Source organism: Bombina bombina, chromosome 7 (genome assembly GCF_027579735.1).
Source record: "Bombina bombina isolate aBomBom1 chromosome 7, aBomBom1.pri, whole genome shotgun sequence".
NCBI classification, from domain to species: domain Eukaryota; kingdom Metazoa; phylum Chordata; class Amphibia; order Anura; family Bombinatoridae; genus Bombina; species Bombina bombina.
In genome coordinates, this window is record NC_069505.1 from 137,968,100 (window position 1) to 137,992,247 (window position 24,148).

Sequence of the window (24,148 nt, forward strand, 5' to 3'; positions counted from 1 at the left end):
ACAAGTTGAAAGTAAATGCGATTGTGAGAGCGCAATCACATTTTATACTTGTCAGGTTAGCACAACTGAAACCCTTGTGTAAAGGGTAGTGTGTTAAAAAAAGTTTCATAGAACACAACATAAATACATTCAAAATTACATTTACACTCTCATATAAACACTATCTGATAAAAATTATTTATATAAATATTTTAAAAAAATTGTTATAAGGTTTAAAAGGTATATGGTATATAACAAGGTGTTTGAGTGAAAAGGGCTATAATGTGTGTGTATGTGTGTGTGTATGTATATATATATATATATATATATATATATATATATATATATATATATATACACATACACAAACATATCAATGTCTTAATATGTGTGTGTATTTATGTATGTGTGTGTGTGTATATATATATATATATATATATACACACACACACACACACACACACAAACATATCAATGTCTTACTATGTGTGTGTATTTATGTTTGTGTGTGTGTGTATGTGTGTATATATGTGTGTGTGTGTGTGTTTACATATGTATTTGTTTTACTGTATATTTACTGTACATCTTTAACATTCCAGTGTTCCCTTACAGATTAATGGGACACTGAACCCAATTGTTTTTCTTTCATGATTCAGATAGAGCATGACATTTTAAGCAACTTTCTAATTTACTCATATTATCACTTTTTCTTTGTTCTCTTGTTATCTTTATTTTAAAAGCAGGAATGTAAATCTTAGTAGCCAGCCCATTTTAGATTTAGCACCATGGATAGCGCTTGCTTATTGGAGGATTACATTTACCCACCAATAAGCAAGCATAACCCAGGTTCTCAACCAAAAATGGGCCGGCTCCTATGCTTCATATTCCTGCTTTTTATATAAAGATAGCAAGAGAACAAAGAAAAATTGACAAAAGGAGTAAATTAGAAAATTGTTTAAAATTGCATGGTCTATCTGAATCATGAAAGAAAAAATTAGGGTTTAGTGTCCCTTTAATGTTTTATTGTAGATACATATTTCTATATTTATATGTATGCTTACACCTATACCAGTATATCTATGCCTATAGATATTTAGGTATAGATATAGGTATAGATGATATTTAATCATTATATATATATATATATATATATATATATAACACACAGAAAAAGTCCAGCACTCACTCACAAGCTATCAACTAAGGTAAAAAGCAGCAATGGAAGAGTTAGTTGCTTTTTTCACAGTTGTTTGATTGTGAGCCTGCATTGTGTGGCTGTTTAGGGACCCAGGTTTTTTGGAAGAGACCTTGACAAGGTACCTGGGCTTTTCCCATTTGGCCAGATGCGGTAACTAACTCTTCCATTGCTGTTTTTTATCTTAGTTGAGAGCTTGTGAGTGAGTTCTGGACTTTTTCTGTGTGTTATATTAAAGTAATATTTTTTTGTAATTTTCCCTGTTTGGGCCTTGCACCCAGGCAGGTCTGGGGTTAACTGCCTGTGACTCTGGTGACAGTGCAGCTTCCTGAGAGTGCTGGTTTGCACCCAGGGCTGTGCATGTTGCAGGGTCATAGGATGTGTACCCGGTCCGGCCTGAGAGTGCTGACCCCACCCGTGTTTTGGAAATATATTTAATAATAAACATTTAGAAATTATGCGTAACACTCATCGGGGTTCGTTCTTTGGGCCTAACGCAGTGTCAGGTTAGCACACATGAAGAATGACTAATCTTATATTGCTACATTTTTTTTTCAATAAAAAACTGAAGACCCTTTATTTTGGGGGCATTTGGGGCACTTATAGAAAATTAGCCAGAGATCTGATCTCTGGTTAATTTTCTGAGTGCTAATTGCTACCGCAAGCTTGTAATAGCTGGTTATTTATCTCTTGCCTATAAACAGGTGAATTTGCCCATTTACACGCACACAATAAATTAGTGCTCCACTTTTATCTATCTCTAAATAAGGAAATCTGCTTGAGGAGAGCTGGAGTTCTAATAGAGCTAATTGCGCTTGATTATAACTTCAATTTGTAAATTATATTTTTTTCTTGCCACGTAATCTGTCCCTAAATATTTTCATGCACATTCCTCTGATTATGAAAGCTGCCATTTTGGAATTTATTTACACTGCAGGTATCTGAAGGAGAGTTGCAGCACATGTGCAAACAACATCAGCACTGGAATTCAAGATAGAGTTCTTCATTGCGGCACCCATGACAAGAGGGAGATGAGGAATAACCACAATACTATGCTTAGAAAATGTATTTAGGGTATAATGTTGCATTAACCCCTTAATGACCATGTACGTTGCTGTTCGTAAAGGGTTTTCTTGTTTATAATAGAGCATTATTATACCCTCCCTTCTGGTCACTGTAAATAGCGCAGACTCATCTTTGGTGGCGCGACCGCGCAATTAATAACGCAATCACTATAGACCAGCAACGTACAGGGTACATCGTTGGTCCTTAAGGGGTTAATGTCCCTTTAAACAGTAACTAAATATATCCATTGATAACATTTGGTATTAGAGATGTACTGCCACAGGTGATGCAATCAAGGAAAAGCGCTAATGTGTTAGAGGATTTTATTATTGCGCTATTAATTGCATATAACTGTGTCTTTAACGCCCACAAAGGGATTAAACACATTGTTAAAGTTAGTTCCAAAGCAGCAATGCTATTGGGAGCTAGCTAAGCACATCTGGTGAACCAATGACAAGAGGCATATGTGTGTAGCCTCCAATCACCAGCTAGCTATCAATAGTGCATTGCTGCTATGGAGCCAACTCTCTAAAGGACCTGAAACTCAAAATGTCTCCCCTCAAAATATGTTTAGTTATGCATAACTGCAAAACTTTTCAATGCACTTTCATTATTTGTCTACTTTTCTTGTAATTCACTTCTGAAATTGTAGTGTTTCCACTTCCCACAGACAGGCTGGAGTGCATTCATTCTATGGAATGCAGAACCATGACACTCCTACATAATGCACAATAATGGTTTGGTAAGGGCAGGAGCTTGTTCATATCTTTTTATATTATTTTTATGAGTATTCTTAAAGAGATTAACTAGAGAAAAGTAAACATTTTGTACAGAATATAGCATACAATATGCAGATTAGAATACCCATATTTAGGGGTCGATTTATCAAACCCTTTTGGCAGGCTTTGCCTGCTTTCGACTGCAGGTTCTCATCAGACCACTGCTTTCCTAACCTTTCGCCACCTCTTAGGTTAGGGTGACCAGATGTCCCCGATTTTAGGGGACAGTTCCCGGATTGAGGAGACTGTCTCCGGACAAATTATGTCCCCGGGAAGACGGTCAGAGCCCCGTGCATGTAGGAAGTTGATAGATTTATCTGTTTTAGACACTGATTAGTTGTGTAGAGCTACAGCAGTGGTTCCGCTTCCCCTGGATACTTCACCGCTGGCGTTCACAGTGCAACTGAAGCTAAAAGCTTCGGATCCCTCTCTATATAGATTGTGAGGTGCTGCGTGGGTTTGCCAGCCCCGCTTTGCAAGGGCTCAAAGGTGCAAGATATGGTCTCCTTGTTGTTAGTGTTTAGTTAATAGCGGAAGCATGTTATATATGTGCAGGGGCTGAGCTTGTTAGGTATGTCTAGTATGTTAAATTGGAATGTTTAGAAGTACGTAATCTTCAAAAACTATAAAGCAGGGGTATATTCTAGTGATTGATTTTACTAGTGGCCTATCGTGAGGCTTTGAGTAACATGTGCGTGTTAAAAACCGAAAGGGTACTGCGCTGCTTGTAGGGGTATGTTATAGTATACGTCTGAAATTTTAACTCATGTTTTTTTTTTGGGGAAAAAATAATTTTAGTTCTCTATCAAAGAATAAGATTATCAAGAAATAACTTTTTTTTTATGTAGGTGTTTGAGCTAGTCCTATACAGGCCTGGAATCCTCAACCTCGATTAATGGATCACGCTGCTTGGACTGGTGGTAGAAGATAGGGAAGCAATGTGGGAAACCTCCCGGGTTTTTAAATTTTATTAGTCTTTTTTTTTTCCTTTTTTTTTTGAGGGTAACAAAGCAGGGATTAAACACATAAGCGGGATTTGACCTGGCCGTTTAGTTTTGCAAGTGATGATTGTAACAATGTAGGGGCAAAATATAATTTACTGTAAGGGGTTTAAAAAAAAGTCTCTGGATTTCATTTTAAAAATCTGGTCACCTTATCTTAGGTGGCGAATTTCAATTTCCTTGGTCTCATCTGACTGGGGAGACTGACAGCTCCTACCCGCACGTGATTGGCTGTGCGTGGGATTGCACGCAAGCGCAAAATAGCGCTCATGTGCAATGCTGAATTCTGGCAGCGGAATTCAGCCCACCAGAGGTGAACTGCGGCGGACATGGGCACGTATGTGCACCCCTGTCCGCCGCAGCTTGATAAATCGACCCCTTAGTACTAAATAACAAACAAATTAGACGTGTGCATTCATTGCTCTCGGGTAGCAACGAATGCCGAATATATATGCACCCAGTAGGATTCGGCTCATTTCGGAGCCGGATATCTTTGTGTGAAAGTACAACACACAAAGATCTCGATTTTCACACATCTTTGTGTGTTGCAATTTCAGACGAAGATATCCGGCTCCTAATAGAGCCGAATGCCACTGGCAGCCGACATATTTGCCATTCGTTGCTAGTCCAAAAGCAACAAATGCACAGATCTAAAACAAATATAACCTAGACAACATCATGTCAGCTAATCATCAATGCTACAATCATACATAAATAACAATGCATTCCAAATATTATTACCTTTTTCATATACAAATTAAAGGTAAATTAAACCCCAAATTTGTCTTCCATGATTCAGAGCATATAAATCAACTTTCTAATTTACTTCTATTATCAATTTTTCTTCATTCGCCTGGCATCTTATGTTGAAAAGCAGGGACGTATTCTTAGGTGCCCGCCCATTTCTGGAGCGCTATATGGCAGCAGTTTTGCATTTGCAAGAGCACTAGATAGCAGCACTATTTCCTGCCACGTAGTGCTCCAAATGCCTACCTAGGTATCTCTTCAACAAAAAATATCATGGGAACAAAGCAAATTTGAATCTAGAAGTAAATTGAAAAGTTTTTGAAAATGGTGCCCTCTATCTGAATCACAAAAGAACATTTTTGGGTTTCATAACACTTTAAATATTAGATTCCTTCCTATTCATAAAAATGAATTGATCGTTCTCATTTCTACCAATACTTTGATAAAATAAAAAAATGTGTAGCTTGTAAATGTATTCCTCTCTTAAGAAGTTTATTCATCTAATAATTGGCACAAACCAGAATTTTTGGTTTTTAAAGTGACAGTAAATCCTAGCGTTTGTGAAACGCTAGATTTTACCAGTGGAACAAATAAAGGTGACTTTCAGTCATGAAGTATAAAATACTTCACGCTGAAAGTTATTTTATTTGTCTGATGTGTTCGCCGCGCTGAGCGCCTCAGGCAACCCACACAGCAGAACACTATTTCTCAGTGAGGTGACGTTTCCACCTCTTAGCCAATAGCTGTGCAGGCCAGCTGGCATTATGCCAGATAGCTAGCATGCAATTGGCTAAGATCACCTAACAGTACAATAGCGTTCTGCCGTGGGCTGCCTGAGGTGCTCAGTGCGGCAAATGCGGCAGACAAATAAAGGAACTTTCAGCATGAAGTAATTTATACTTCATGACTGAAAGTCCCCTGTATTTGTTGCACTGGTCAATCCTAGCGTTTCACAAACGCTAGAATTTACTATCACTGTAAGGCAACCCCAAAGGCAGTGCATTAAGTCTGCCCCAGGAAAGTTGCATTTGTAACATGATAAGAGTATTTAGAGTTCCATCTACACATTATTGCTAGTGTCAGATATGAATTATTTATTAATCTCACATGAGATTCCTTCCAAGATGTGGAAATTGTTTCTTTTTCTAATTTAACAAAGCTTTTTTTTTTCATTTCATCTTCACTGATCTAATTAATAATTAACTGCCATTTAGCTGTCATTTTTTTTAATATGGAGCTTGTATGTTTCTATCCTTAATTGGCTGCAGCAAAAAAAGTAAAATAAGCGCCTTTTCGGAGGCATGTCAGGGGGTGCGCTTTAGGTCTGCAATATTATATAATGTATGTTTTGACAACATTTATTTTGCATACAGATCTTTTGTAATTTAGTGATTAACTTCTGATGCATTCATAAAAAATGTAATGTGTCTTTAACATTTTTTCATGCAAAATCAACGTTTCACATTTTTAAAATGTTTTTTCAAATGCATAATGATCCTTTGCAGGAATTAAATACATAGCTATATGCTCTAACACATTAGATATAACATGTGATTTTAAATTACTTTCCAATTTACTTTTATTATTTATTTTTGTTTTGTTCTCTTGATATCCTTTATTAAAATGGATACCTAGGTAGACCCAGGAGCTGCTGATTGGTGCCTGCACATATATGTCTCTTGTTATTGGCTTCCCCAGTACATTCTGCTAGTTCCCAGTAGTGCATTGTTGCTTCTTCAACAAAGGATACCAAGAGAATGGAGCAAATTAGATAATAGAAGTAAATTGGAAAGTTTTTTTAAATTGTATTTTCTGTCTGAATTATGAAAGAAACCATTTGGGTTTCATGTCCCTTATAATTACATTGTTGTTGGCTGTAAAGGTTTGTTAAAAACAAACGTGGAATTTTTAGAAATGTTTAAGTCTAACGATCAGATCAACATCCTGAGTTTCACCTACACATGTATATAGGTAAAAAAAAATAGACATGGAGGGATAATGTTTTCCAATATAATTTTAACAGTGTGGGGTTTTTTTCTGCATGCTTTTCATGTTACTGTTAGTAGTTTTCCTTTAAATAGAATAATCTGGGGGTAAATTATTATCTATACAAAGACAAGTTTAATCAATCAGAGGTGGTTACTTTGTGACAGAATTCCCGTCTTGTGTTTTAGCTTCGGATGAGAAGACCATTATCAGAGCAGCGATGGATGAGGTTGCTGTTCTCACGTGTATACGTTTTGTACCTCGTAACATGGAGCCAAATTATCTGAGGATCCAGCCGTATGATGGGTGAGTTGGTCATTATGGTGAAGGGCTCCTTTGTGGAAAATACTTTTAAAAATTGAGAGTCTTACTTAGGAGTAAAATTCTAGGATTTGTGGCTCTCTGTTTGCTGGGATTTGTTATAATCTACATAAGCAGATTGATACTGAGTTATGATTACAAAATAGTAATAATATAATAATAATAATAATAATAATAATAATAATAATAATAATTTCACCCAAAAAAGATTCTTCAAAACATTAAGGTACACACCTAAGGATAAACCCCTCCATATAACAGCCATTGTTTGTAAATATATCTATATCTGTATTTCTATATCTATCTATATAGGTAAGGTTGTGCAGGTTACCCTTTATCTGCTCTTCTGCCCTCCAGAAGGTTCTTATACGTTGTGGTCACCTTGTCTGCCCAACCACCAGAAGCCCCCAAAGCCCAATTTTTTTATCTCCAGTTCCGCTTTCCCTGGGGCCACAATAACTATGGCACACGTTCTTAGTTCTGCTTTTTCCCAGAAGCCACATAGACTAGTGCAGAGGGCTATGCGTGGCAAAAGGGCTGTAAATTGGCCATCAGTGGTGTATAGGTTTATGGAGAATAATCAGAATATTAGAAGCCTGGAGTAAAAAGTTTAGGAGCTGTTGCTTCCTGGCTTCTGACAATTGTCAAGCTCTGTTATACATATAATTTAAAATTAACTTCTCTAGGGGTACACAGTGTTGCCTTATTGCACCTAGAAGCTCTTGAGACAGTGAGTAGTAAATGTACAGTTTTCCCAGTTTTGGATCTATAATGGTTAACAAATTAAAAGGATACTAAACCCAATTTTTTTTCTTTCATGAATCAGAGCATGCAATTTTAAGCAACTTTTTAATTTAATCCTATTATCAATTTTTCTTTGTACTCTTGGTATCTTTATTTGAAAAAGCAGGAATGTAAGCTTATAAGCCGGCCCATTTTTTGGTTCAGAACCTAGGTAGCACTTGCTGATTGGTAGCTAAATGTAGCCACCAATCAGCTAACACTACCTAGGTGCTGAAACAAAAATGGGCCGGCTTCTAGGCTTACATTCCTGCCTTTTCAAATAAAGATACCAAGAGAATGAAGACAAATCGATAATAGGAGTAAATTATAACATTTCTTAAAATTGCATGCTCTATCTAAATCATTAACTAAAAAAATCTGGATTTAGTAACCCTTTAACATCGTGTTTGCTGCAATTGTTTTTCAATAGCCAAGCTCCACTCACCATTTGACTTATTTTGAGAAGCCAATCCTAGCTTGATTCTGGAGAATACAAGGCTAGTCGAGGTAAAAAAGTGCATTGTTTTGCAATAAATTAGAAAGTCAGCACAGTGCTTTTCCAGCTCTGAGAAAATCCATGATATTTACAAAGCTAAATTACAATAAAAGTTTGCACACAGGATAATGAAAGTATAATGCAAAGTTGTTTTACCAAGCATAACGACATCATTTTATATTAAAATCTCATAGTGTTTACTGTCCCTTTAAAAATTTTCAGAACAGAGCAAATGCTGCTGATAAATTTGAATCTGAACATTTATTATTTTTTTTTGCACATTTATTTTTTAAATACAGCTAAGGAAATGTTCCTGCGTGCCCCCAAAGCATTCTCCTGTATACAATGACAAATAAGCTATAATCTTTACTTTATTTATGGAATATTTGACCTTTTTAAAGGGCATTTTTCCTGCATTAATAAAGGTCCTATAAATATGTGATTCTGGTGTTGCTTTCATTAAATATTTAACCACAGATTCTTTTATCTGCTGGAAAATGCTGCAAAGGTTAATATCTGTACATCTAGTGATTTGTAATGGAGGTTATTATTGTAAGCTAAAAGGATAGGGGGCCTCTTGATTATCTAATAAACTTATAACTACATTGTATACAGGTGGTGTTGCTTTGTTTTTCTTTTTTGTCATTCAGTGATACCTATATAAAGAATAACACACAATATTAGACCTCCTGATACCATCGACACTACATAAACTAAATACAACATATACATTGCAGATTGCACCATCTCATAAACTCACCACTGACTTTGTGGTGCCCCTCTTGCCCTGCCCGCAGCATGCACTAGTATCTATATACAAGTGCTGGACTTTGGGCACTATCCAGCTGTTTAAAGTAGAAGTGTGTCCCAGTTTTACAAAGATGTCAATTTGATCCCTTTGTGATTTAATCAAGTCTCATGTCATTTTAAAAGAGAATCTATTGAGCATGTAAGAAGGATTCTTTGTGTCTAAGATATCTCACAAAGCCACTGATTATTATAGAGAGATTGATATTTTTCACATTTCAAGAATACACTTGTATAATATTGGTATTGGACCCACTCATTTAATAGTGAAAGAGGCTAGGCCAAAATATAGGTGAGCGATACCTGTATCCGTTCATGCAACAAGCAAGGGAAGACGCATTGGTTGGAGATTTGATACAAGCCAGAAAACTAATCTGGTTACATAGGCTCAGTCCAGTATAAGGTAACTAATGTAGCTTGACAAGGAATACTACAAGGTTGGATCAGTCTTCTTACACAAGCTCAGATCAGCATACTGCAAACATGGTCACTGGAACAAGAGGTACAAAGCAGAAGCTATCTGTTGCAAGTTCTGAGAGCAGAATTCAGCAAGAAAACCAGAATAATATACAGGTATTAAACAGGAATACATTACACTATAGGGGATAGCATAGTGGGGTTCCTTTGGGGTTAGGTGTACATTGTGGTTATATGAAGTAGAAAGCTGTCTTTATTACTTGGTAGGTGCTATAGATGCTCAGCTCTTGTATGTCCTAATTATGCACTATTGATAGCAACATGGCAGTCTCTATATTGTGGCTCTTTGGATATTAATAGTCTAGCCCATGTTTTGTATCACTCTGACTGTCAGTTGTTTTGCAGTAATGGATAGTCCCATTAGTTATAAGGAATTTAACCTTTTAGGTCTCATACCTGCATAGAGCACTGAGGTCTGGTGTCTCCATTCAGTGCTCCCTTAGCAATTAGATACATATGATGGTCAGTATCTTGCATTAACAAAGCCTCCAGTCTTCATCTGACCCATGAGTGAATGAAAAGGTTCATCAATCAACCCTTTAATCCCACAAGCTTCATTAAATTTGAATCATGTTTCATAACAGTAAATTGAACATCATCAACATCTGAGGGATTTTATTAATAAGAGTATGAAAGGAATGGATCAGTGACTGATGTGATTGCATTTTTCCAATCTCCAGTCTTGTTCTTCTCTATTTGTCATTTATCCTCATTTGCTATATCGCTCAAGAAAACATACAGGTAATTAACCCTTTGTTTTCCAAACAGATGTGCAATAAATTCCTATGAGAGCTGGCCAAGTGTTAATGCTTAAAATAGGCAACAATTAAAATAAAGTGTTAAAATACTGTATGATTAATAAAGCATATATATGATCTACATATTTAATGTGTTGCTAGCGTGTTTTTCAATGTAATTTAAAATCTAAAATATTTTGATACTAAGTTTAAAAAAAAAGCAATAAAATCATACAGTATTATAGATTTAATTGTCATACAAAGCATTATGGGCAACCAGAGCAGGGGCCAAGTACACCCCATGGCATTTTACTCTATATTCAGGAAAAAGCACCTATTTTGCATTACTACTTTGATGCCAATGAGCTACCATTTTTAAATGATGTGCAGGACGTTAACAACATGGAACTCTCTACTGCAACATCTAAAGCTGCTGATATTATTTTGTTTGGGGGTGTTTTGTATTTTTTTTGCCTCATCTGGAAACATTTCTATGGAAGTATATAGAGAATATTAAATTGGCATAGAAACGGCACCCTAAAAGCCTGGGTTTCAAATGATTCTCATATTCTGCACTCCCCTTCTGGTGAGCATTATATTGAATCCAAAAAAAAAAACAGAGCCTCCATGGATAAATGCTTTTCCACTTTACCAGAAGATATTTATGGGATAACATGTTAAAAGGAAATGTAAACATTTCCATGTTGTAGTCCCCCTAACCCCAATCCCCAGAAACTACTGGGAGGTTTCAAAATTAACGGCTAGATTACGAGCTGTGCGTTAGGGTAAAAAAGCAGCGTTAAGAGGTCCTAACGCTGCTTTTTTTACGCCCGCTGGTATTACGAGTCTTGAAGGTTTAGGGACACTGCATACTTTTTTGGCCTTACCGCAAAACGACTTACGTAAACTTCGTAAAGTCTTTTTTCTATGGGACTTCCATAGCGCTGATATTACGAGTCTGTCCTGGGAGGCCAAAAAGTGAGCGGTACACCCTCTCCTGTCAAGATCCCTAACACATTTAAAAGTCAGTAGTTAAGTTTTATGGTACAACGCCGTAGCATAAAACTCATAACTAAAGTGCTAAAAAGTACACTAACACCCATAAACTACCTATTAACCCCTAAACCGAGGCCCTCCCGCATCGCAAATACTAAAATAAAAATTTTAACCCCTAATCTGCCGCTCTGGACACCGCCGCCTCCTACATTATATTTATGAACCCCTAATCTGCTGACCCCAACATCGCCGACACCTACATTATATTTATTAACCCCTAATCTGCCGCCCCCAATGTCGCCGCCACCTACCTACACTTATTAACCCCTAATCTGCCGCCCCTGTCGCCGTCACTATAATAAACATATTAACCCCTAAACCGCCGCACTCCTGCCTCGCAAACATTAATTAAATATTATTAACCCCTAATCTGCCGTCCCTAACATCGCAGCCACTATTTAAAAATAAATACTTACCTGTAAAATAAAACCTAAGATAGCTACACTATAACTAATAGTTACATTGTAGCCAGCTTAGGATTTATTTTTATTTTACAGGCAAGTTTGTATTTATTTTAACTAGGTAGAATAGTTATTAAATAGTTATTAACTATTTAATAACTACCTAGCTAAAATAATTACAAATTTACCTGTAAAATAAAACCTAACCTAAGTTACACTAACATCTAACACTACACTATAATTAAATAAATTAACTAAATTAAATACAATTACCTAAATTAAATTAAATTAGCTAAAGTACAAAAAACCCCCACTAAATTACAGAAAATAATAAATAAATTACAGAAACTAATTACACCTAATCTAATAGCCCTATTAAAATAAAAAAAGCCCCCCCAAAATAAAAAAAAACCCTAGCCTAAACTAAACTACCAATAGCCCTAAAAAGGGCCTTTTGCGGGGCATTGCCCCAAAGAAATCAGCTCTTCTACCTGTAAAAAAAAAAATACAAACAACCCCCCAACAGTAAAACCCACCACCCACACAACCAACCCCCCAAATAAAATATCTAAAAAAACTAAGCTCCCCATTGCCCTGAAAAAAGGGCATTTGGATGGGCATTGCCCTTAAAAGGGCAGTTAGCTCTTTTGCCACCCAAACCCTAATCTAAAAAATAAAACCCACCCAATACACCCTTAAAAAAAACCTAACCCCCTGAAGATCGACTTACCGGGAGACATCTTCATCCAAGCTGGGCGAAGTGTCTTCATCCAAGCCAGGCAAAAGTGGTCCTCCAGACTGGCAGAAGTCTTCATCCAGACGGCATCTTCTATCTTCATCCATCCGGCGCGGAGCGGGTCCATATTCAAGACATCCAACGCAGAGCATCCTCTTCTGGTGACGACTAAAACAGAATGAAGGTACCTTTAAGTGACATCATCCAAGATGGCGTCCCTTAGATTCCGTTTGGCTGATAGAATTCTATCAGCCAATCGGAATTAAGGTAGAAAAAATCCTATTGGCTGATGCAATTAGCCAATAGGATTGAGCTTGCATTCTATTGGCTGATTGGAACAGTGTGTAACTTAGGTTAGGTTTTATTTTACAGGTAAATTTGTATTTATTTAAGCTAGGTAGTTATTAAATAGTTAATAACTATTTAATAACTATTCTACCTAGTTAAAATAAATACAAACTTGCCTGTAAAATAAAAATAAACCCTAAGTTAGATACAATGTAACTATTCGTTATATTGTAGCTAGCTTATGGTTTATTTTACAGGTAAGTATTTAGTTTTAAATAGGAATTATTTAGGTAATGATAGGAATATTTATTTAGATTTTTTTTAAATTATATTTAAGTTAGTGGGTGTTAGGTTTAGGGTTAGACTTAGGTTTAGAGGTTAATAACTTTAATATAGTGGCGGCGACGTTGGGGGCGGCAGATTAGGGGTTAATAAATGTAGGTAGGTGGCAGCGATGTTAGGGACAGCAGATTAGGGGTTAATAATATTTAACTAATGTTTGTGAGGCGGGAGTGCGGCGGTTTAGGGGATTAATATGTTTATTATAGGGACGGCAGATTAGGGGTTAATAAGTGTAGGTAGGTGGTGGCGACATTGGGGGCGGCAGATTAGGGGTTAATAAATATAATGTAGGTGGCGGCGATGTTGGGGGCAGCAGATTAGGGGTTCATAAGTATAATGTAGGTGGCGGCGGTGTCCGGAGCGGCAGATTAGGGGTTAATAAGTATAATATAGGTGTCTGCGATGTCAGGGGCGGCAGATTAGGGGTTAATAAGTGTAAGATTAGGGGTGTTTAGACTCGGGGTTCATGTTAGGGTGTTAGGTGTAGACATAACTTTAGTTAGTTTTAACTTTGAGTTAAGGAGTTTTACGCTGCTTTTTTGCAGGTGTTAGACTTTTTCTCAGCCGGCTCTCCCCGTTGATTCCTATGGGGAAATCGTGCATGAGCACGTTACACCAGCTCACCGCTGACTTAAGCAGCGCTGGTATTGGAGTGCGGTAATGAGCAAAATTTTGCTCAACGCTCACTTCTTGTCTTTTAACGACAGGTTTCTGAAAACTCGTAATACCAGCGCTCAGTGGCGTCACTAGGGTTGGTGTCACCCGGTGCGGTAAGTTATGGTGTCACCCCCCCCCCCCCCCGAAAGCAGACACACACAAAAACACAGGCAAACACACATACAAACACTCAGACACACTTAAAACATTCTCAGATGCACACACAAACACTCGGAAACACACTCAGACACACACACAAAAACACACACACAAAAACACTGAGACACACGAACACACAAACAAAAACACTCAGACACACACACACACACAAAAACTCAGACACACACATACACAATATGTAAACTGCACTGCATTAATTATAAAGCGCATGCCTAGAGCTGCTCCCTGGCTCAGCAGAGCATCAAATGAAAGATAAACAGAGCACTCTAAAAATAAATCACTAAAGAAAAGTTTTAGGTGTGCAAACTATGAAAATTCTGCTCTCTGACTCTGTTCCAAACCTGTCAGTGCACAGCCCCGGGCCGCGTGCCTACCGCTTCTTATGGCCAATCACCTCTGCACTCTGCCCACCCCCAGACCCCCGCCCGCCCTCCTACCTGTTCAGTGTGCACTTAGTGTACCGTAATCGTAATGGTCTGGTGGGCATCATACGTGGCTCCTTCACTTTAAAGACAGTGTCAAACAGTCATGCGGTCAGGTGCCAGGCATCCCCTCATGATTTGCCAGTTCCCGTTTAGAGAGACAGCACAGCAGTGAGTGACTCCACTGCTCCACATGTCACTGAGCAGTGAGCACAGATAGGCAGGCAGGTTTAGGCTAGCAGCGCCCACGGCATGCCCACAACATTCATAGCGAAATTGGGCACGGGAGAAGCAAAGTACAAACAAGCAAAAGCAGCCGGGGAAACTATTTGTTGAGATTGCAGCACTGGCTCAAGGGGCAAAAAAATTGTGTGTCTACAACTTCCCCAGTCCCACCAATGTTCACAAATGCCAGCCCCTCTGATAAAAAAAAATCTATGCATCTCAACATTGTATTTCTTTGAATTTCAATACAAATTTAAAAAAAAAAAAAAAAAAAAAAAAAATTTTTTTTTTTTGGTGTCACCCCCTGGAGGGTGTCACCCGGGTGCGGCCCGCCCCCCCCTAGTGACGCCACTGCCAGCGCTGTAGGTAAGTGAGCGGTGAGGGAAAACTGCTCGTTACCACCGCATAGCCTCTAACACAAAACTCGTAATCTAGGTGTAAGACTAGTAATTTATAATACAGAGAACTGGGGTTTACTTACCACTTTTCACATTACTTCATGAAGGTAAACTCAAAAGGAGACACAAATTAACAGATATTCTAGGGGGTGTTTATAATAAATGGTTTAAATACAACCAGCGGCAGCATTTCTTAACTTCCTCCCCTTACTGTGCTTATTAACAAGACCTCTTACACCCTTTGAGCAGTTGTGTCTCCTGGAAACCGCTATGTGTAACACAATGGCAGAATCTTAGCTGATACAACAGGGCAAATATCCATGAATATATTAATAGATGGCATAAGGAACACGATGGAGAATTTAGCACAGCAGAATGGAGATGTATACTTGAGGCAACTAGGAAATCTTTCATGTCTACTTGATCCTTAGAAATAAATTACAAATTACTTACATGCTGGTATCTTACTCCCTCACACATTAAAATCATCTTCCCAAGTAGTGCTGGGATGTGCTGGAGAGATTTTGGTAGGCAGGGTAACTTGACTCATATGTGGTGGAATTGCCCCAGACTATGTCCATTCTGGACCCAAATGGAACAATTTATCAATATATTATTGGAACCTAACCTGGAAATTAAATTGGACCCCAAATTAGTAGTATTAATTTTGCCACCAAAATGCTACTGTAAGCTATATATCATACTTATCTCATACTTAACTCTCTCTAAATGCAGCTAGATCCCTCGTAGCCCGTTACTGGAAATCACAGACAATCTCCACAAGATCACAGACAATCTCCACAAGATCTTGAAAAAGCCCAACATAATGGGTGAAACGCATTGAAGGAAGTAAAGCTGTTTTGTCCTGTTAAGGACATATCATACAACTAGGTACCTAGTTCAACCCGCGCGTGATACACGCTAAGTGCGGGTCTTTCCATTTTTGGAACACAAACTTTGCAACCGCTGGGATATTGTCGGTACTCCCTATGCATAGGAACCGTGAGTAGTAATATTCATCACATAAGACGCTGACTTGACAGATCTGTGATCCGGTAGGATTGAGAGTTTGAATACATACAAACAAGCTGCTTTTTGACAAGTGAGGAGAGTGCTGTCATTCTGACTTCCCCTGAAGGTGAGCAGTGGTGTATACAGTTGCCGACCTGTCACTATAGGGTCCCGGCGGGCTGTTTAATATTCTGTACCAAGACTGTTCTGTTTATTTAAAGCAACAAAGTTTAATTCCAACAAGATTTGATACTTGCTACAATTTGTTTCTTTCAGTCTTCAGCCGTTACTCTGTTACTTGTGGCCACAGTAACTTTTGAAGTTGTTGCCTTTATTTATCTACACAGACTTATTTGTCTGCACGGACTTGATGTTTTATTCTTCTCTCTAGTTGGAGAAGTACATTTGTTCATCATATATATTAATGTTACCCACTTAAAGTGGTCTCTATTTATTAAGGTGGTATTTTGGCTATTTTTTACTCTTCATTTTATATTTATCATATTTTTCATTATTTCTATAATTTTGTCTTTTGGAATGTTTTTTAACTATATGTAAAATCTATCGTTGTACTACTATATTACCAGGGAGATGTCCCTTGCATATTTAAATATTTGCCTACTTTTTTAATTTGACTAGATGTTTATAGAATAAATGTGTTGGTTACCTAAAGCTATCTAGCGCCCTCTCTTTCATTTTACTTATGCATTGTTAACTGTGTCCATTTTTAGGGAGGTGGACTGGGAGTGGCGAGTGGTAACCTTTAGGCTTAATGCTTTGTTTTATCCTGCGTAGTTGTAATTAACCTAAACCCAAAGCTCTCTAGTCATCATTAAACCTAACATGTCCCAGATAAAATGTCCTACCCTGGCTTAACCACAACCTCAGTGTAATGACTACCTTCATCATGATCCCACCACATTAATACTCAAAGCCTACCCCATGTTTCCCAATGACAACCCCAATGTGATCTCTCCACAGCAGTACCCATCCCCTAACTTCCAATGACCACTCGCTATAGGATCCTCACTCCTCAATACACACACCCAACACCCAACCACTATCTGCATGAGCCACTCACTGCAATACCCACCCTCTAACACCTCATTAACTACTGCTACAACATCCTCCCACCACATTACCCACCCCCAAAACCCAATCATTTCCATTTTGAAGATTCCTTTCATCACAATACCCACCTTATCTTACCCTATGAAAGTTTCTTACATGGTTTCTCCCACCACAGTCCCCAACAAAATCTATCCAATACATACCCATAACCCATCACCTGGCATTCTCTTTTCTGCAATGCACAGACCGCCAGCTTTCTAACAGAACCCTGTCCTCAGATTCTCACACACATCCCGCCTAACCCTAATTAGTGTACTTTTATTGATAGTCTTTAATTACAATTACCTGTATTTCACACAGGGACTTGTAAATTCCAAAATATTTTTTCTTGATTTAGATAGAACATAAAATTTAAAATAAACAATTTTACAGATTAGGTCATTAAAATAGGCAATTAACATGAAGTAGTTGGATATCTCTCTTGAAATTATATTGGTGTAGCTGAACCTTACATTCACCGGATATGGTTTGTTATTTCAAAGTAAATCTGAATGTCTTACTGTGAGCTTTACAATTAACTACTTAAACTATCTTCATACAAATCTAAATTATTGAGGGGTACCAGTTTTACTCTGTGCTTACTACCCTGCTTTTCAACAAAAGATACCAAGTGAATGAAGTAAATTTGATAATAGAAGTAAATTAGAAAGTTGTTTAAAATTGCATGCTCTGTCTGAATCATGCAAGACAATTTTTGTGTTTCATGTCCCTTTAAGCTTAGGGGCATTCATGTGTCTTGAGCAATATGTGCCTGCAGCAATGTGGGTAACAAAGAACTACAAGCAACCTGCTGAGGGAGCTTCAGCAGCCAGCAGGGGACATAAACTGAGAGTGCATCTATCTTTGTAGACCACCAAACAGTGTGTGCAAGTGTAGTAAGTGAAGACGGAGTTGTGTGTGTGTTCCCTGCTTTTTCCAATCTACTCTTGAAAGGGTGTGAAACCCAAAATATATATAATACAGAGAGATTATACAATTTTAAACAACTTTCCAATTTACTTCTGTTATCACATTTGCTTCATTCTCTTGGTATCCTTCAATGAAAAGCTCTGGAGCAGCAATGCACTACTGAGAGCTAGTTGAACAAATCAAGTTAGCCAATTACAAGAGGCATAAATGTGCGGCCACCAATAAGAAACTAGCACCCAGTAGTGCATTGCTGCTCTAGAGCCTACCTATATATGTGTTTTATCAAAGGATACTAAGAGAAGGAAGCAAATTTGATAATAGAAGTAAATTGGAAAGTTGTTTAAAATTGAAGGCTTTATCTGAATGATGAAATGTGTTTTTTGGGGGTTTCATTTCACTTTAAGGGGACACTCAAGTCAAAATTAAACTTTCATGATTCAGACTGAGCATGCAATTTTAAATAACTTTCCAATTTACTTCCATTAACAAAATGTGCAGTGTCTTTTTATATTTACACTTTTTGAGTCACCAGCTCCTACTGAGCATGTGCAAGAATTCACAGAATATACGTATATTCATTTGTGATTGGCTGATGGCTGTCACATGATACAGGGGAAGTGGAAATAGACATAACTTTAAAATTTGTCAGAAAAAAATCTACTTATCATTTGAAGTGCAGACTAAGTTTTATTGCATTGTCTTTTTATCATGCAAATCCTTTAATTATGAGTTGTCAAGTGTAACGGATACCAGACGGCTAAGGCTACCTCCCACCCCCCTATAACCTCACCCCTGTTGTTTATCAGTGGTTTTGGGCTCCTCAGAGCAACCACCATCTCTGGAAGCTTTTGGTTGCATGGTTTTGTGTTCCAAACTTGTTTAGAAAAGAGCTTTTGTATGACCAGGAAAACCCTCCCAGGCTGTCCGGGCTCCTGGAACTCCCAGTTGGCCGCCTCACAACGGACACCTGCCTAACCCCTCTCAGGCTGTCCAGGCTCCTGGAACTCCCGGTCGGCCACAGGACAGCAGGACACACGCTAACTTTACCCCTTGTTGCTCCAGCAACCATGGGCCCCAGAGCTCCGCTCTTTTGGGGATTAGTAGCCCCTAGGGAGGACAAGAGGTGGACAAATTACCGGAGGGGAGCTCCTTTGGGAACCGGGGGTTTTGGACACCCCTAACCCCATAACTTCTACGGACTGTAACTCCGGTCCCCAGAAACGAATCATGCTGATATTTGGACTGTGAAATCTGTGGACCGAGAGCTTTAAAATGACACACTGGAAGTGCCGCCGCTCCACCGGGATCACCCCAAAACCGCCACCCCTATGTATTGAGATTATGTAGGACTGTGGCTCCTATGGAGGCGCCGGTCAGTCTGGAGGGGCGGGAATGGCGGGAAAATTGTGGGGTTGTCCTTTGTGTTATCAAGATGAGCTCTGTGTATAAAAGGAGTGTATTTTTTTACAATAAAATCAGTTCTTGTTCACCTGAAGGCTAGTCTGTCTAGTTATTTGGGTGAGCTCCAGCTAATATCACTTTCCTGGGCTACATAGCCAGCCTGTTCCAGGCAGAGAAAGGATCATCAGGCAGAGCTACCCAGTCTGGGTAGCTGGAGTCTGCTACAGGGTGGGACCCTGGGTACTGATGCTGTTGGGCATCAGGGGTGGCTACAGGCTGTGGTCACTTGCCAGCTACATAGCTGCATTCGGCAGGGAGGAAGCAGGACCCGTTTGGCTGAGCTACCCAGTGGGGGTAGCCAGGGTATCCGTCACATTGGCTGGCAGCGGTGGGATCTGCTTTTTCCACACGATTCTTGCTGACAGAGAAGGGCCACAGTAGCTGGTAACTATGGAAGCCGAGTACCTAAGGAGAGTACAGGAGGCACTGACCCAGCTGGACGATCCTGGTTCTGCACTGGACCAGCTGAGCTGCAGGAGCATTGTCCGCCGGCAACTATGGAGGGAGAGGCTTCAACAAGAAAAGGATTGTGATGGAAAGGTCCTCCCCACAGATGATGAGAGGTATTGGGTCCGGTGGGACTTGCGAGTGCTTTTCGTGGGAGAGCAGCCCATGGAGGAATGGCTATCGGATCTAGATCGACTGGTCCGGGCAGAGATGTGGGTGGAGGATGGCTACCGGGACCTCCGATGGCTCGCTATGCAAGCACGGCCATGGCTGGAGGATTGCTCCCCCACAGAGGGCTTTGGCGGCCCTGGGTTACTATTGGAAAAGTTGACAGAAGACCCAGAATTTGGGAGCGGGGCAAAACTGAGAGCAACGAGCATTTACCTCACCCGAGAGCAGATGTTGGATCTCTTGGGGGTACCCTGGCTGGTATCCGATATGGTATTGCTTATTGTCCAAGAATGGGAAATGGAAAAGGCATACAAGAGGTTGCTAGACCGAGTTCTGCAGCATGCCACGGAGTCTGCACGGAGCTGTGGTGCAATACTCTGGGAATCATGGAGGTTAGCCTCAGATGAGTGGCAACAGAGCATAAGAGACGACGAGCTGCTAGATACAGATCAGCAGCCTGGCCCCGACTTGGACAAGGGAGCCACCCCAGCAGAAGCGCTGGCCTCTGCCCAGCACCTGTAACAGCTCCAGGAAACCAGGTAGAGGAGGAAGTCGTCCTCCCTCCCCTTACAGAGAACCCCTTGCAGGGAGAAATGGATGTCAATAACTCTCCCCAGCAGCAGAACCCCTTCCCGGGAGAGGAGACAGTCGTTCTCCCTCCCCAGCGGCAGAGCCGGGAGAGAAGACAGTCGGTCTCTCTCCCCAGTGGCAGAGCCATTCCCTGGGAGCGGAGGTAGTCGACCTCCCTCCCTCCCCGTAAACAGAAACCCTTCCCGGGAGAGGAGACAGTCGGTCTCTCTCCCCAGTGGCAGAGCCAGGAGAGGAGACAGTCGGTCTCTCTCCCCAGCGGCAGAGCCATCCCCTGGGAGCAGAGGTAGTCGTCCTCTCTCCCCGTAAACAGAACCCCTTCCTGGGAGAGGAGACAGTTGGTCTCTCTCCCCAGCGGCAGAGCCATCCCCTGGGAGCGGAGGTAGTCATCCTCCCTCCCCGTAAGTAGAACCCCTTCCTGGGAGGGGAGACAGTCGGTCTCTCACAGAGTATATCTCACAGAGGGCAGGCCAGGGGGTACCCGCTCATGCAGTTGATGCCACAAGTTTGGGCACCCGAGTTTTGCCTGCCCCACCAAGGAGCAACTTCCACCAACAGCTGGGAAACCGGCAATGGCTTTATTGGATACCCGCTCCTGCATTTGGTGCCACCAGTTTGGGCACCCGAGTCTTGCCTGCCCCACCAAGGAGCAACCTCAACCTAAAGTCTGGGGTGGGTATACAGCCGGGAAACCGGTACTGGCTTTGTTTGTGGGTGGGTCAGCCAGTACTCAACAGAGTGTCACAGAGGGAGACAGTTTGGCCAGGGAACTTAAGGACACTGGAACTTGTGGAACAGCAATTGTTTGGGAGCCGGCCTTATCAAACTTGTTTGGGACTTTGCATTATGTGACTATCCCTGCGCCCAGGGCGCAGGGTATAAACACCAGCAGGAACCCCCCAGGATGCCCCAAGCTCAGGAGAGATGTGATAACCTCTCCCAGCAACCGAGAAGTGGAGGGCCACCGTCATATAGCCCCTGGCCGACATGTTAAGGGTCTAGCCGGGTCTGCCAAACTGGAGGGGGGAGATGTCACGGATACCAGATAGCTAAGGCTACCTCCCACCCCCCTACAACCTCACCCCTGTTGTTTATCAGTGGTTTTGGGCTCCTCAGAGCAACCACCATCTCTGGAAGCTTTTGGTTGCATGGTTTTGTGTTCCAAACTTGTTTAGAAAAGTAGCCCCTAGGGAGGACAAGAGGTGAAAAATTACCGGAGGGGAGCTCCTTTGGGAACCAGGGGTTTTGGACACCCCTAACCCCATAACTTCTACGGACTGTAACTCCGGTCCCCAGAAACGAATCATGCTGATATTTGGACTGTGAAATCTGTGGACCGAGAGCTTTAAAATGACACACTGGAAGTGCCGCTGCCCCACCGGGATCACCCCGAAACCGCCACCCCTATGTATTGAGATTATGTAGGACTGTGGCTCCTATGGAGGCGCCGGTCAGTCTGGAGGGGCGGGAATGGCGGGAAAATTGTGGGATTGTCCTTTGTGTTATCAAGATGAGATCTGTGTATTAAAGGAGTGTATGTTTTACAATAAAATCAATTCTTGTTCACCTGCAGGCTAGTCTGTCTAGTTATTTGGGTGAGCTCCAGCTAAAATCACTTTCCTGGGCTACATTGAAATCCACTTTCCTGGGCTACATAGCCAGCCTGTTCCAGGCAAATAAAGGATCATCAGGCAGAGCTACCCAGTCTGGGTAGCTGGAGTCTGCCACAGGGTGGGACCCTGGGTACTGATGCTGTCGGGCATCAGGGGTGGCTACAGGCTGTGGTCACTTGCCAGCTACATAGCTGCAGTCGGCAGGGAGGAAGCAGGACCCGTTTGGCGGAGCTACCCAGTGGGGGTAGCCGGGGTATCCGTCACATCAAGTTCCTCAAATAAGCTTCCCAGTGAAAATGACTGTGTGTTGGCTGAATGGGCACAAAGTCCCACAGTCATACTCCAAAATATTGTGGAAATACTTCCCAGAATAGTTGTGGCTGTTATAACTGCAAAGGGGGACAGGGACAACTCATTTTTTATGCCCATGGTTTTGGAATGGAATGTCCAACAAGCTCATGTATGTGTGATGGTTAGGTGTCCACATACTTTGGGCCATATAGTATATGTAGAAGGGTTAGGTTGGTTAAAGGGACTTGAAACCCAGAGTTTTCTTTCATTGCTAAAATAGAGAATACAATTTAAAAAAAGTTTCCAATTTACTTCTATTACCAAATGTTCTTAGTTCTCATGTTATTCTTTGTTGAAGGGATACCTAGGTAGGTAGCGTGCACATGCCTAAAGCACTACATGACAGGAAATAGTGCTGCCATCTAGTGCTCTTGCTAATGTATAACATTGTTGAAAAATTGCTGCTATATAGTGGTGCAGACACTTCTGGGAAGACCGCTCCGGACCTCCGCTCTGCTGCCTTCACTGTGGATGAAGATGATGGGCCCTCCTGGAAGAAGACCTTCTCCGCTGGACTTCTGAAACCGTGAGTACCTATTTGGGGCTTTAGAGTTAGTTTTTAAATTTTTAGGGGGGGTTTGTTTTTTTAGATAATTTTTTTTATGTGTGGCAAATCTCAAAAGAGCTGAATGCCCTTTTAAGGGCAGTGAAAAATCGCTGAATGCCCTTTTAAGGGCAATGCCCATATAAATGCCCTTTCAGGGCAATGGGTAGATTAGGTTTATTAGTCCTAGTTTTTTTGGGGGGGTTTGGTGGGTGGGGGGTTTTACTGTTAGGGGGGACTTTATTTTTAATGTAAAAGAGCTGTTTAACTTAGGGCAATGCCCTACAAAAAGCCCTTTTAAGGGCTATTGGTAGTTTAGCATTAGATTAGGGGGTGTTTTTATTTTGGGGGGGCTTTTTATTTTCATAGGAATTCGGTTTAATTTTTTTTTTTGGATAATGTGTTTATTCTTTTTTGTAATGTTGGCCTTATTTAATTTTCTGTAATTAGAGTAACGTAATGTAATTTTTTTTTATTGTAATGTAGTTTATTTTTATTGTAATTAAGGGGTTAATTTAGGGGGTGTTAGGTTAGGGGGCTTAGTCATTAAATTATTTTTTTGCGTTGTTGGGGTTGGCGGTGTAGGAGTTAATGGGTAAATTAGGTTTAATTTGTTGTGGGGGTTGGCGGTTTAGGGGTTAATAGATGCATTAGGTAGTTTGCAATGTTGGGGTTTGTGGATTTAGGAGTAAATAATTTTATTAGGTTGTTTTTTTTTCTTAATACTTCAAGCGGGCGGTTATTTTATTTGTTTCTTTATTCTTCGTACGGGCGGTTAGGTGTTTTTTTTCATACTTATTGCGGGCATTTTTTAATTCTTTTTTGGTTATGCTCTGTTTGCCTT

General features: G+C 40.3%; 1 protein-coding gene across 1 annotated transcript in view; it reads left to right on the forward strand.

Moving 5' to 3' along the window:
* The window catches only part of LOC128666004 (embryonic protein UVS.2), a 164,275-nt gene that overhangs the window by 54,264 nt on the left and 85,863 nt on the right, over positions 1-24,148 (forward strand). The window contains exon 5 of the mRNA XM_053720346.1: positions 6,941-7,058. Coding sequence (XP_053576321.1) covers positions 6,941-7,058 — 118 coding nt within the window. The remainder of the gene's footprint in view (positions 1-6,940; positions 7,059-24,148) is intronic.